At 42.1% G+C, this 16224-nt stretch overlaps 1 protein-coding gene across 1 annotated transcript in view; it reads left to right on the top strand.

Annotated features, from left to right (window-relative positions):
- LOC145850292 (low-density lipoprotein receptor-related protein 2-like) overlaps positions 1-16224 on the top strand; it is a 58960-nt gene that overhangs the window by 14282 nt on the left and 28454 nt on the right. Inside the window, exons 10-11 of the mRNA XM_045694267.2 lie at positions 8896-9105; positions 9198-9381. Of these exons, the coding sequence (XP_045550223.2) occupies positions 8896-9105; positions 9198-9381 (394 nt within the window). The remainder of the gene's footprint in view (positions 1-8895; positions 9106-9197; positions 9382-16224) is intronic.

The raw sequence follows: 16224 nt of genomic DNA, 5'->3' as shown, positions 1-16224 counted from the left end.
CCTACCTCATCCCCATATTGTTATTATTTACTTTGCTGCTCTTTTGCACATCAGTATCACTACTCACACACCATCATCTGCTCATCTATCACTCCAGTGTTAATCTGCTAAATTGTAATTACTTTTCTACTATGGCCTATTGCCTTACCACCTCATGCTGTTTGCACACACTGTATATAGACTTTTTTTCCTATTGTGTTTGACTGTACGGTTGTTTATTCCATGTGTAACTCTGTTTGTCACACTGCTTTGCTTCATCTTGGCCAGGTCGCAGTTGTAAATGAGAACTTGTTCTCAACTAGCCTACCTGGTTAAATAAAAGTGAAAATAAAAAATAAATAAATTCAGATATTAACAGACTGTTGGTCATGCTATCTCTGTTGCATGCTATCTCTGTTGCTATTCATTTTATAGGTTATTTTTATAATAAATTAATAATTAGTTGGGTTCTTATATTTGTCCTATTGTGTACGTGTGTATTAACATGCATGTGTGAATTGAAAATGTGTTTTTCCCAACTCTCCGTGAGACACCCTTGGTCACAGCCAGGGTCTGTCGTTAACGGCAAACCTGGAGCAATTAGGGTTAGTGCGTTGCTCAAGGGCACGTCAACAAATGTTTCGGCTCGTGGATTCAAACAAGTAACCTTTAAGGTTACTGACCCAATGCTCTCATCGCTAGGCTACCTGCTGCCACCTTTAGTTATTATGAAGCTGTTTAATAGAATTTAACAAATCATTACTCTAAGAATTGCACTGCATTAACAGCATACATTTTATGTTTCTATAGTATGTCATGCCAAAAGATATATCGGCCTACCGACAGTAGCCAGAATATTGCTTGTATGTTCACTATTGAAGGCTAACTTTTGTACACTGAACAAAAATTATTAATGAAACAATTTAAAGATTTTACTGGGTTACAGTTGATGAGGAAATTCATTAGGCCCTAGTCTATGGATTTCACATGACCTGGAATACAAATATGCATCTGTTGGTCACAGATACCTTAAGGTAGGGGCGTGGATCAGAAAACCAGTCAGTATCTCGTGTGAATGCCATTTGCCTCATGCAGCGCTACACATCTCCTTCGCATATGGTTGATCAGGCAATTGATTGTGGCCTGTGGAATGTTCTCACTCTTCAATGGCTGTGGGAAGTTGCTTGATATTGGCAGGACCTGGAACACGCTGTCGTACATGTCGATCCAGAGCATCCCAAACATGCTCAATGGGTGACATATCTGAGTATGCAGGTCTCTAAAACAATGTAGAAGGTGGCTTATGGTAAAGTAAAGTTCAATTCTCTGGCAACAGTTCTGGTGGACATTTCTGCATTCAGCATACCAATTGTAAGCCTCAACTTGATGTGACAACTAAGCATTTTAGTGGCCTTTTATTGTCCCAGCACAAGGTTCCCCAGTGTAATAATCAAGGTTTTTAAATCAGCTTCATATGCAACACCTGTCAGGTGGATGGATTATCTTGGCAAAGGAGAAATGTGACCGACTGGCTCAAATCAGTCTTATGTTGCAGAATTTTAAAGTGTGTATTTTTTACGTTGAATAAAAGTAGACTGAGCTACAAAATGCTATATATACAGCAGTTAAGGAACAATGGGAAAAGTATTTCTGCTTTGACAGTTGTAAACTCACTATAGAGAAAATGGCGTTTGAATGTTTTGGTAATACTGCTGGAGAGCCCTTTGTCTTCACCCATTCAGCATCGTTCACACCCTCTTAAGCTTTAAACCCACCCAGCTCTTTAAGGGTTGATTTGAATGTTCTGTACTAACTGCAGTCAAGCACCCTCGTAAAGACCTTTATACATGGATCAAAATGGCTATGGATAACATGTGTATTTTGTGGTTGTGACCCAGCTTGGCCATTTTATTTTGACTGTTCCCATGTCAGATTTTGCAGTGAATTCGATTTTATTTTAAAATAAACTACTATTAACATCAATTTGGAAGACGCTGATAATTAACTTCATCCAAATTATATGGAACCTGATTTTTAACTTTCATTGTTAATTTGCATATTTTTCATGGCAAATTCTTTATCCATAAATAGTGTGTGGAGAACAAACCCCTCTTCACATTGTTTTAAGAATTTCAAAATAATATTTTAATTATCAGTAAGTGTAAAAACAAAGCTATGCAATGCAAATTGAAATTGTATCTATGTAATACCCCTGTCTGTTAGGTTTATGTACTCTTGTTTATATATATATTCCTGTTTTAGTATATGTTTTGATGATAATAATAATCCAGGGAAGCGCCCAAGCTAACTTGCTAGCTACTTCCAGACACAAATGAGAGAACAGCTCCCTGAACATTACTCTCCCTAGCAGAGCTGGTTAGGCTGTTTCCCAGCACGTTGGTGACTGCAACTGTGCTGTCAGATTATCTGTTGGTAAATTCAGAGCGTTTCGCTCTCGGAGTGTTCAGAGCAAACACTGGACGCTCTGGCCGAGGAGTAGGGTTGATCCGAAAGCTCTGACTTCACAATGGCTGAGACTTCTAGCTCACTCAGGAAAAGAAAAAGATATGGATGGATGGATGCAAATGGGTCTGTTCAATTAAATGGGGAACGAGTGATTTCTTAAGTTTCTTAGATGCTCAAATATGTTACGTTATGTGCGCATGCGCAGCTTCACGAGACTTAAATTACAGCACCTGGTAATCACTTAGCGCAGACAATCATCAGGAGCACACAGCCCGTTGGTATGTAACTGCGAACTACTGTCTAGCATTAATGTTTTAAGTCACTTATATGTTTGTGCACTGAACGTTTACCTCACTGTCGGTGTTAGTTGGCCGGGAGTAACTTGTAGCTCGCTGGGTGCGGTAGTTCAGCGACCCAGATGCTATATAGCATTAGGCTATTATTATCAGCCATTTGCATTGTGTTGATTGTTCGGAGCACTCTGCTGGTTTCTGGTGGCGGTGGTTTGGTTCGGTGATCCATGCTGGAGTGCCGCATTATGTTGCGTTTGTGCGTGTGTAAATCCTTTAGACGAGGCATGTGGTGGCATGGGTTCTGTGTCCTGTGACAGCGTCCATAACAACCTGTGACGGCAGAGTCACTTTGCGCATGCTCCTCTGGGCATTCTGGGTGATGTAGTCGGTGCTGTTTTAAGCCAGATTCGCCACATCTTTGATGGTGTTGCAGGCTTATTTGATTTTCATTATTTACATTATGATTAGATTATTTGAATAATATAGTCATTATTTGTTGTATTTCAGGTTTATGACCTGTGGTCATTTGATTTAAAATAAAATTAAGGACAAAACACCAGTCATGACATTGTGTGCTTCCTGGTGAGCCTTTTCGGAGGGCTAAATAACGAAAAATCCAAACAATGGCAGTCAAGCACCCTGTCTAACATTAGCTAGCTTGCTATCCACTTCCAGACAAATGAGAACACCCCACTGATCATTTTACTCACCCTAGCAGAGCTGGTTAGGCTGTTTTCATGTTATCCAGAGCTTGGTGACTGTGCTGCTGGCAACTTAATTATGCTTTTTTTTGTGAAGGTTTACTGACACCGGCCATATTGAAAGCGTTTTGAGTATTCGTAAATTGTTATTCTGCGCTCTGGCACACTCGGACGAGTCTAAGACATGTACAGTTGAAGTCGGAAGTTTACATACACCTTAGCCAAATGAATTAAACTCAGTTTTTCACAATTCCTGACATTTAAACCTAGTAAAAATTCCCTGTCTTAGGTCAGTTAGGATCCCCACTTTATTTTAAGAATGTGAAATTTCAGAATAAGTGATTATTTCAGCTTCTATTTCTTTCATCACATTCCTAGTGGGTCAAGTTAAAATAATCAAATCTACATGCACTAAATTAGTATTTGGTAGCATTGCCTTTAAATTGTTTAACTTGGGTCAAATATTTTAGGAAGCCTTCCACAACCTTCACACAATAAGTTGGGTAAATTTTGGCCCATTCCTCCTGACAGAGCTGGTGTGACTGAGTCAGGTTTGTAGGCCTCCTTGCTCACACACTTTTTCAGTTCTGCCCACAGGATTGAGGTCAGGTCTTTGTGATGGCAACTCTAATACCTTGACTTGGTTGTCCTTAAGCCATTTTGCCACAACTTTGGATGTATGTTTGGGGGACAATGTCTATTTGGAAGACCCATTTGAGACCAAGCTTTAACTTCCTGACTGATGTCTTGAGATGTTGCTTCAATATATCAGCATCATTTTCCATCTTCATGATTCTGTCTATTTTGTGAAGTGCACCAGTCCCTCCTGCAGCAAAGCACCCCCACAACATGATGCTGCCACCCCCGTGCTTCACGGTTGGGATGGTGTTTATCAGCTTGCAAGCATCCCCCTTTTTCCTCCAAACATAACGATGGTCATTATGGCCAACAGTTCTATTTTTGTTTAATCACACCAGAGGACATTTCTCCAAGTCATCTTCATCCCCAGGTGCAATTGCAAACAGTCTGGCTTTTTTTTATGGAGGATTTGGAGCAGTGGCTTCTTCCTTGATGAGCGGCCTTTCAGGTTATGTTGATATAGGACTTGTTTTACTGTGGATATAGATAATTTTGTACCTGTTTCCTCCAGCATCTTACAAGGTCCTTTGCTTTTGTTCTGGGATTGATTTACACTTCGCACCAAAGTACGTTTATCTCTAGGAGACAGATGCGACTCCTTCCTGGCTGCGTGGTCCCATGGTGTTTATACTTGCGTACTATTGTTTGTACAGCTGAACATGGTACCTTCAGGTGTTTGGAAATTGCTCCCAAGGATGAACCAGACTTGTGAAGGTCCACAATTGTTTTTCTGAGGTCTTGGCTGATTTCTTTTGATTTTCCCATGATGTCAAGCAAAGAGACAGTTTGAAAGTAGGCCTTGAAATACATCCACAGGTACACCTCCAATTGATTCAAATGATGTCAATTAGCCAATCAGAAGCTTCTAAAGCCATGACATTTGCTGGAATTTTCCAAGCTGTTTAAAGGCACAGTCAACTTAGTGTATGTAAACTTCTGACCCACTGGAATTGTGATACAGTGAATTATAAGTGAAATAATCTGTCTAAAAAAATTGCTGGAATATTACTTAGAGTAGTAGATGTCCTAACTGACTTGCCAAAACTATAGTTAGTTAACAAGAAATGGAGTGGTTGAAAAAATAGTTTTAATGACTCCAACCTAAGTGTATGTAGACTTCCGACTTCAACTGTAGATAGCTAGCTAGGTAAACAATGAACCATAATCCCAACTCATGACCTTACTACCCTGCTTGAATCTGCAGGTAGCTAACCAGCCAGGTTCAATATTAGCTAGCTAACATTAAGCTATAACTAGTCAAGCAAATGGCTCTAAGAAGCGAATAATATTTGTATTGTTAAGGTATTGTAAGTATTTCACTGTGGTCTACAACACGTTAAAATGGTCCTGTGAAGTCGTGACTTGCGACATATGCCTAGTTTTCTGAAACAGGTCACAATTGGGATTAGGTCTGGACTTTGGCTAGGCAAATTCCAAAACTTCAAATTTGTCACTTTTTAGCCATTTTCATATAGATTTGACTGTTTTCTACCATTGTCTTACTGCATGACAAATCAAATTTTATTGGTCACATACACATGGTTAGCAGATGTTGATGCAAGTATAGCGAAATGCTTGTGCTTCTAGTTCCGACCGTGCAGTAATATCTAACAACTAATCTAACAATTTCACAACTACCTTATACACACAAGTGTAAAGGGATTAATAAGAATATGTACATATAAATATATGATGAGCGAAGGCCGTGTGGTATAGGCAAGATGCAGTAGATGGTATAGAGTACAGTAAATACATATGAGACGAGTAATGTAGGGTTTGTAAACATTATATAAAGTGGCACTGTTTAAAGTGACTGACACATTTATTACATCCAATTTTTCATTCGTGGTTAGAGTGAGTCAGTATGTTGGCAGCAGCCACTCAATGTTAGTGATGGCTGTTTAACAGTCTGATGGCCTTGAGATGGAAGCTGTTTTTCAGTCTCTCAGTCCCCACTTTGATGCACCTGTACTGACCTCACCCACTGGATGATAGCTGGGTGAAAAGGAAGTGGCTCGGGTGGTTGTCCTTGATGATCTTTTTAGCCTTGTTGTGACATCAGGTGGTGTAGGTGTCCTGGAGGGCAGGTAGTTTGCCCCGGTGATGCATTGTGCAGACCTCACTACCCTCTGGAGAGCCTTCCGGTTATGGGCGGAGCAGCTGCTGTACCAGACGGTGATACAGCCCGACACAATGTCCTCGATTGTGCATCTGTAAAAGTTTTTTTTTGGTGACAAGCCAAATTTCTTCAGTCTTTAATTTTTAAAATTTCACTTATTTAACCAGGAATGCCAGTTGAGAACAAGATAAAGCAAAGCAGTGCAACAAAATCAGTTACTCCTGAGGTGGAAGAGGTACTGTTGCTCCCTCTGCTGTTTCCTGAAGTCACAATCATCTCCTTTGTTTTGTTGACGTTGAGTGAGGTTATTTTCCTGACGCCACACTCCGAGGGCCCTCACCTCCTCCCTGTAGGCCGTCTCATCGTTGTTGGTAATCAAGCTTACCACTGGAGTGTCGTCTGCAGACTTGATGATTGAGTTGGAGGCGTGCATGGCCACGCAGTCATGGGTGAACAGGGAGTACAGGAGAGGGCTGAGATCGCACCCTTGTGGGCCCCCAGTGTTGAGGATCAGCGGGTTGTAGATGTTACCTACCCTCACCACCTGGCCCATCAGTCCAGGACCCAGTTGCACAGGGTGGGATCCAGACCCAGGGTCTCTAGCTTAATGACGAGTTTGGAGGGTACTATGGTGTTGAATGCTGAGCTGTAATTGATGAACAGCATTCTTACATAGGTATTCCTCTTGTCCAGATGGGTTAGGGCAGTGTGATTGCTTCGTCTGGACCTATTGGGGCGGTAAGCGAATTGGAGTGGGTCTAGGGTGTCAGGTAGGGTGGAGGTGATATGGTCCTTGACTTGTCTCTCAAAGCACTTCATGATGATGGAAGTTAGTGCGATAGTTTTTTAGCTCAGTTACCTTAGCGTTCTTGGGAACAAGAACAATGGTGGCCCTCTTGAAGCATGTGGGAACAGCAGATGGGGATTGATTATGTCCGTAAACACCAGCCAGCTGGTCTGAGGACGCGGCTAGGGATACCGTCTGGGCCGGCAGCCTTGCGAGGGTTAACAAGTTTAAATGTTTTACTCACGCTGGCTGCGGTGAAGGAGAGCCTGCTGGTTTTGGTAGTGGGCCGTGTCAGTGGCACTGTATTGTCCTAAAAGCGAGCAAAGGAGTTTAGTTGATCTGGGAGCAAGACATCGGTGTCTGTGACGGGGCTGATTTTCTTTTTGTAATCTGATTGACTGTAGACCCTGCCACATACCTCGTGTCTGAGCCGTTGAATTGCGACTCCACTTTGTCTCTATACTGACACTTAGCTTGTTTGATTGCCTTGCGGAGGGAATAGTTACACTGTTTGTATTCGGTTATGTTGCCGGTCGCCTTGCCGTAATCAACTTTGTTTTTACTTGTGAACTTTCATATGCTGTAATTCCAAACTTTGTATGTTATCTGTAAATACAAATACAATTGTTAAATTAAGAGCCTAGTTGGTTTAGCTATGGAAAAAGCAGCAACCTTCCCACTAGCCATGATGGCCTTTGATAATGTGTGATGGAGCGCATAACTGATGAATTTACCATCACTCAACACCCATTGAACATGGCCGGCGTCAGTAAACGTTGGCAATAAAACGCAATAACATTTTTGCCAGCCGAACCAGCTCTGCTAGGGCGAGTGAACTGGTCAGTGAGCTGTACTCTCATTTGAGTCTGAAAGTAGCTAGTCAACGTTGGCCAGTTAGCTTGGGTGTTTGACTGCTGTTAGGTCAGAACGCTCGGCTCAACCCTACTCCTTGGCCAGAGCGTCCAATGTGTGCTCTGAACGCTCCAAGAGCGAAACGCTCTGAATTTACAAACGGACAATCTGACATCGCTCTGAGTTTACCAACGCCAAGAGCACACTCTGGCACTCCAGATTACATTCACAAGCACACTCCTAGTATAAACCAGCTTTTAGTCTTCATCTTTGGTTGTTTAGTACATGGCCTCACATGTGAATCCTTAGAGATGGGTGGGGCTTAAGCTTAAAAGGGTGTGAACGATGCTGAATGTGTAGACGAGCTCTCAGTAGGTACCAAACATTCAAGGGCCATTTTCTCAAATGTGAGGTTACAAGTTTATCAACTTTCAAAGCAGAATTACTTTCCCATTGTTCTTCAACTGTATTGTATGATATACCATATTCTAGCTCTGCGTCTACTCATCCAATGTAAAAAAACACAATTTCTAATGTTGCTACATAAGACCGAATCGAGCCAGTTGGTCTCAAATGTTTGAATGCTTTTGTTCTCCTAAATGGGATTCTAAGTATATCAACTTTTTAAAGCAGCATTACTTCCTGTTTCCTCCAACTATGGTGTATGATATGCCATTTTGAAGCTCTGTGTACTTTTAACCAATGTAAAAACACTTTTTTTTAAATTTGGAACATAAGACTCAAAAAAGAGTCACAAATGGCATCTAGAGAATCCCTATGGGAGAATGCTAGTTTTCTATACATCCTTCCAGCGAGAAAACGAGCCAGCGGATTGCAGTGCCATCTGAGCATTTAGGAAATTGAGTTCCAAACCAGTGTGCCAAATTTGATTATTTAACATGGAGTGTTGATGGAGAAATGAAGGGGGGAAACAAACTAACATGCATTGCTGGCTCAACCTAATAGACACATGTAGATTTGTTTTAATATAGTTTTGTCATTGTATTCAGAATGGTTTGTTTTGTCATGGTATATTGATGGTGTATTTTGTTTGTGTAGATGAGGCTCACCTGCTGGCATCTGTTCAGTTTGAGCTGCTGGTATTGGGGCTGCATAGCTCCAGCCTTTCAGTGCTCTCCACTAGTCAGACACCTGTGTTCTGTGTGGATTATGACTGGCGAGACCAGAGGGTATACTGGGTCAGTCTGGAGGAGGAGAGCATCAAGTGGACTTCCATCAACACCAAGGACACAGGCACTCTGGTCAAAGGTTAGTACCCTAACCAAGGACAGGGTTAGTACCAAGTACAGTCTCAGCCCTACTGTCTACTAAATGTTTAACAGAATGCTTTCTTTCTGTAGGTGTGAAGTCTGAGTCTATAGCTGTGGACTGGGTTGGCAGGAACCTGTACTGGCTGGATGGGCTGGCCAGTCAGATTCTGGCTGTGAGGCTGGGCACATCTACAGTAAAGTCTCAGAACTACATAGTGGTTCTGGATGAGGATCTGGAGCAGCCTCGCTCGCTACTGCTGCTGCCACACAAAGGGTGGGTGAGGGCTGCTGTCGCCCAAAGGGTTTACAAATTAATATACCTATCACTCTCAATTTGTATAGCACAACCCTGAGAAGTCCATTATCCCTCTGACGAGTATGAATTAGGCTGTTTGAGACCTCAGCAACCTGTGTACAAATTGTTTGAAGTACAATAGACCATCATAGCTGTGTGCTGGAAAACCTTGATAGAGCATGGGTGGAATAGGCATTGTGGTGCTCATGTGAATTTCCTTTTTCGGGGCAGGGAGACTTCAGGACCATGCCTTCTCTCACTTAGTTTTGTTTTCAATTTCCATGCTTTTTACACCGGAAGGTGATTTATTCAACATATTATACAGCAGTAAAAGTAATCAATGACAAATGGTAACAAATGATGTAGTTCGAATTTATTGAATATTAACAGCTGATTTTTCTAGAGGGAGGTGAAAAACCAGAAACCCATTTAAGCCAATATGGAGTGAACTGAACAATTTTTTTTTTTTTCCCCCTGCGCTCTCAAGACAATCGCGCAAGCTTCTGGAAAATACACAATCATGTACCCATTAAATATTTATATGTAAACGTACCTTATAGTTTACTGAAGGCAGGCCTAGTACTGCATTACCTGTAAACAAAAGCGAGTTATCACCAAATATAACATTTAGAACCAAATGTACGTTCATCAGATGGTCAACTTTGGTAAATGCAATTCAATGGCCACAATACAGGTTCATGCTCTTTTTTTTTTGTTCAAGCCCAGTTCTACCACAGCTGATTCTACTATTCATGGTCTCTATGAACCCAAATGGGCTCAACACAAAAGCCTGCAAAAGGATCTTTAACAGCAGTTTTGATAACTCCTGATACAAACACAGCAACTAATGACTAACTGCTGAGAAACAGCTAAAATGGTCATAAGACAAGTATAAAACTCCTTAAACAGTATAGACATTTACGAATCTGAAATTTGAAATCAAAAGTATTTATAAAGCCCTTACATCAGCTGCTATCTCAAAGTGCTGTACAGAAACCCAGACTAAAACCCCAAACGGCAAGCAATGCAGGTGGAGAAGCACGGTGGCAATGAACTCCCTAGAACGGCAGGAACTTAGGAAGAAACCTAGAGGAACCAGGCTGAGGGGTGGCCAGTCCTCTTCTGGCTGTGCTGGGTGGAGATTGTAACAGAACATATCCAAGATGTTCATAGATGACCAGCAGGGTCTAATAATAATAATAATAATAATAATAATAATAATAATAATAATAATAATAATAATAATAATAATAATAATAATCATAATCATAATAATAATCATCACAGTGGTTGTCGAGCGTGCAACAGGTCAGCACCTCAGGAGTAAATGTCAGTTGGCTTTTCATAGCTGATCATTCAGAGCATCTCTACTGTTCCTGTTGTCTCTAGAGAGTTGAAAACAGCAGGTCTGGGACAGGTAGCATGTCCGGTGAACAGGTCAGGATTCCATAGCTACAGGCAGAACAGTTGTAACTGGAGCAGCAGCACGGCCAGGTGAACTGGAGACAGCAAGGAGCTCCAGTGCCTTTCCGTTCACCTTCACTCTCTTGGGCCAGACTACTCAATCATAGGACCTACTGAAGAGATGAGTCTTCAATAGACTTAAAATTTGGACCAAGTCTGCGTCTCTCACATGGATAGGTAGACCATTCCAAAAAAATGGAGCTCTATAGGAGAAAGCCCTGCCTCTGGCAATTTGCTTAGGAATTCTAGGGACAGTTAGGAGGCCTGCGTCTTGTGACCGTAGCGTACGTGTAGGTATGTACGGCAGGACCAAATCGTAAAGATGGGTAGGAGCAAGCCCATGTAATGCTTTGTAGGTTAGCAGTAAAACCTTAATCAGACCTTGCCTTAAAAGGAAGCCAGCGTGGAGAGGTTAGAACTGGAGTAATATGATCAAATGTTTTGGTTCTAGTAAGATTCTAGCAGCTGTGTTTAGCACTAACTGAAATGTATTTAGTGCTTTATCCGGGTAGCTGGAAAGTAGAGCAATGCAGTAGTTTAACCTGGAAGTGACAAAAGAATGGATACATTTTTCTGCATTTTTGGACAAAGTTTCTGATTTTTGCAATGTTACGTTGATGGAAAAAAGCTGTCCTTGAAACAGTCTTGATATGTTCTTCAAAAGAGCGATCAGGGTCCAGAGTAACGCCGAGTTCCTTCAGTTTTATTTGAGACAACTGTACAACCATCAAGATTAATTGTCAGATTCAACAGAAGATCTTTGTTTCTTGGGACCTAGAACAAGCATCTCTGTCTTGTCTGAGTTTAAAAGTAGAAAGTTTGCAGCCATCCTCTTCCTTATGTCTGAAACACAGGCTTCCAGCGAGGGCAATTTTTTGGGCTTCACCATCTTTCATCAATGTGTTGCATCGAAATAGGAAGCCAATTCTAGAATTAACTTTGGATTGGAGATGTTTGATGTGAGTCTGGAAGGAGAGTTTAGTCTAACCAGACACCTAGGTATTTGTAGTTGTCCACATATTCTAAGTCAGAGCCATCCAGAGTACTGATGCTGGACAGGCGGGCAGGTGCAGGCAGCGATCGGTTGAAGAGCATGCATTTAATTTTACTTGTATTTAAGAGCAGTTGGAGGCCACGGAAGGAGAGTTGTATGCCATTGAGGCTCGTCTGGAGGGTTGTTAACACAATGTCCAAAGAAGGGCCAGAAGTATACAGAATGGTATCGTCTGTGTAGAGGTGGATCAGACTCACCAGCAGCAAGAGCGACATCATTGATGTATACAGAGAAAAGAGTTGGCCCAAGAATTGAACCCTGTTGCACCCCCATAGAGACTACCAGAGGCCCGGACAACAGGCCCTCCGATTTGACACACTGAACTCTATCAGAGAAGTAGTTGGTGAACCAGGCGAGGCAATCATTTGAGAAACCAAGGCTATTGAGTCTGCCAATGTGGTGATTGACAGTCGAAAGCTTTGGCCAGGTCAATGAATACGGCAGCACAGTATTGTTTCTTATCGATGGCGGTTACGATATCGTTTAGGACCTTGAGCGTGGCTGAGGTGCACCCATGACCAGCTCTGAAACCAGATTGCATAGCGGAGAAGGTGTGGTGTGTTTCGAAATGGTCGGTAATCTGTTTGTTGACTTGGCTTTCGATTACTTTAGAAAGGCAGGGTAGGATAGATATAGGTCTGTAGCAGTTTGGGTCAAGAGTGTCCCCTCTTTTGAAGAGGGGGATGACCGCAGCTGCTTTCCAATCTTTGGGAATCTCAGACGACACGAGAGGTTGAACAGGCTAGTAATAGGGGTTGCAACAATTTCGGCAGATCATTTTTAGAAAGGGTCCAGATTGTCTAGCCTGGCTGATTTGTAGGGGTCCAGATTTTGCAGCTCTTTCAGAGTATCAGCTGAATGGATTTGGGTGAAGGAGAAATGGGGGAGGCTTGGGCGAGTAGCTGTGGGGGGTGCAGTGCTGCTGACTGCGGTAGAGGTAGCCAGGTGGAAAGCATGGCCAGCTGTAGAAAAATGCTTATTGAAATTCTCAATTATAGTGGGTTTATCGGTGGTGAGTTTCCTATCCTCAGTGCAGTGGGCAGCTGGGAGGAGGTATTCTCCATGGACTTTAGTGTCCCAGAACTTTTTTGTTTGTTGCAGGAAGCACATTTCTGCTTAAAAGCTAGCCTTGGCTTTTCTAACTGCCTGTGTATATTGGTTTTTAACTTCCCTGAAAAGTTGCATATCATGGGGGCTGTTTGACGGTAATGCAGAACGCCACAGGATGTTTTGTGTTGGTTAAGGGCAGTCAGGTCTGGAGAGAACCAAGGGCTATATCTGTTCCTGGTTCTAAATTTCTTGAATGGGGCATGTTATTTAAGGTGGAGAGGAAGGCATTTAAAAAAAATTAACCAGGCATCCTCTACTGACGGGATGAGGTCCATATCCTTCCAGGATACCCGGGTCGATTAGAAATGCTTGCTTGCTTTTTAGTTAGCTTTGCGACAGTATCGAATTAATTTTGGATTGTTCTTATTTTACTCAATTAAGTTGGAAAAATAGGATGATCGAGCAGCAGTGAGGGCTCTTCGTTACTGCACGGTACTGTCTTTCCAAGCTAGTCGGATTACTTTCAGTTTGGTGTGGCACCATTTCCGTTCCAATTTTCTGGAAGCTTGCTTCAGAGCTCGGGTATTTTCTGTATACCAGGGAGCTAGTTTCTTATGACAAATGCTTTTGGTTTTTAGGGGTGCGACTGCATCTAATGTATTGCGCAAGGTTAAATTGAGTTCCTCAGGTGGTTAACTGATTTTGTACTCTGATGTCCTTGGGTAGGCGGAGGGAGTCGAAGGGCATCAAAGAATCTTTAGGTTGTCTGAGAATTTATAGAATGACTTTTGATCATCGTTGGTTGGGGTCTGAGCAGATTATCTGTTGCGACGCAAACGTAATAAAATGGTGGTACGATTAGTCCAGGATTGAGGAAAAATATTAAGATCCACAACATTTATTCCATTGGACAAAACTAGGTCCAGAGTATGACTGTGGCAGTGAGTAGGTCCGGACACATGTTGGATTAAACTCACTGAGTCGATGATGGCTCCGAAAGCCTTTTGGAGTAGGTCTGGGGAATGTGAATATTAGTCACCAAAATTAATATTATCTGCCATGACTACATGGTCCAATTAGGAATTCAGGGAACTCAGTGAGGAACACTGTATATGGCCCAGTAGGCCTGTAAACAGTAGCTATAAAAAGGTATTGAGTAGGCTGCATTGATTTCATGACTAGAAGCTCAAAAGACAAAAAAATGTGTTTATTTTTCCTTTATTTAAATTGAAATTTGCTTTCATAAATGTTAGCTACACCTCTGCCTTTGCGGAATGCGCGGGGGATATGGTCACTAGTGTAACCAGGAGGTGAGGCCTCATTTAACACAGTAAATTCATCAGGCTTAAGCCATGTTTCAGTCAGGCCAATCACATCAAGATTATGATCAGTGATTAGTTCATTGACTATAACTGCCTTGGAAGTGAGGGATCTAACATTAAGTAACCCAATTTTGAGATGTGAGGTATCACAATCTCTTTCAATAATGGCAGGAATGGAGGAGGTCTTTATTCCAGTGAGATTGCTAAGGCGAACACCGCCATGTTTTGTTTTACTCAACCTAGATCAAGGCACACAGTCTCAATGGGGACAGCTGAGCTGACTACACTGACTGTGCTAGTGGCAGACTCCACTAAGCTGGCAGGCTGGCTAACAGGGTGCAGGCCAGGCAGCAGGCTCTCATTGTGGAGCTAGGGGAGTTAGAGCCCTGTCTATGTTTGTAGATAAGATGAGAGCACCCATCCAGCAAGGATGGAGTCCGTCACTCCTCAACAGGCCAGGCTTGGTCCTGTTTGTGGGTGAGTCCCAGGAAGAGTGCCAATTATCTACAAATTCTATCTTTTGGGAGGGGCAGAAAAGTTTTTAACCAGCGATTGAGTTGAGACTGCTGTAGTGCTCATCACTCCCCCTAACTGGGAGGGGGCCAGAGTGAGTCAACAGTTAAGTAATTTACTTTATGAAATTACAGCCTGATGCACTTGCATTGGTGAATTCAACTTCATTTGCACTGCTTGTGTGTGTCCCGTTTACAGCAGAGGGAGGGTGTACAGACTCATGCCACAGTCCTATTTAGGCTACGAAAATGTTGCAGTCTGGCTTTGGTTTTTAAAGCTTGACAATGAATAACAAAACAACAAAACACCATGCAAAGGAGAACCACGTAGGCCTATTGCTGTGACATTTGAGCAGTAGCTTAGGTTGGTTACTCAGCTTAAATACATTTTGAATGCACCAAACGGCAATGCTGCATTCAACTGCACCTGTGATCCATGCAGTGCAAAAAAGAGAAACGTTTTAAGTTAACTTCACTGTAGGTTTAACATTATTTTGTTATTAAATACTTTTGATTAGGGTCAAAGCATATTATGCACAATTACAAGCATAGCAACAAAGGCTGGACAAATATCTATTTTGTTTTAATGTTAAAATCCTATGTACATAACTTGACCTTATTAAGGGCCATATTTTTTGTAATAAAAATATGGCCAGTTTGGGTCGCAGTTTTGTCAACAAATACGCTATGTCTGGCCTTCAAATTTGTTGATTTTTCAATATGGCCAGTGCACTGATTTGAAATTGACACCCCTGGGTTAGCATATCTATTTAAATAGCTAGATTATCTCTGGTCCTATACCGTTGCTGGGTCGCGGCTGTGAAAAGGTTCAGCAGGCTCTTAGCACTTCATATCTGGCTTAAAAACTACTGCCACAACTTAGACAATTTCTACACTTTTTGGAAACACATTCTCTACAGGGATGATGGACTCCACCAAAACCATCTAGGAGCCTGGACCCCCTCTTCACATTTTAAGGCCGTGTTAAGCTATTGACTCAGTGACAGACCAAGCCCCACTCAAGTAATACCTCCCACCCTTTCTAAGTGTTGTCGTTGTACTGTTGTCTGTACTGCCAGGGGTGTTGTCAGTTGTAATCTTGTACCCATTCGTTTGAACTCCACTGTTAGATCTGCGATGGTTGGCTCGAAAGAGCCCACTGTGGTCTGCTTCCCCAGTGCTTTTAGTTAAAATGTGAATCCCATGAACTTAAATACCCCCTTGATTTTCAAATCATGTAAAGTGCTTGGGCTGTTGCCTGTGTAAGTCAGTTTATAACGTTCCATCGGTTTCTCGGAGTTCCTCATTGGCTGTGGCTTCAGGGGCCTGTGGTGCTAACCTTGGAAAAGTAATTCAAATTTTGTCTCCTTCCTCTATGAATAGAGATAGACCAAATGGTACAGTTCTATATAATCTTATA

Source organism: Salmo salar, chromosome 01 (assembly GCF_965601325.2).
Source record: "Salmo salar chromosome 01, fSalSal1, whole genome shotgun sequence".
Lineage (NCBI taxonomy): Eukaryota > Metazoa > Chordata > Actinopteri > Salmoniformes > Salmonidae > Salmo > Salmo salar.
The sequence above is the reverse complement of the archived record's forward strand: the minus strand, read 5'-3'. Positions and strand labels throughout refer to the sequence as shown.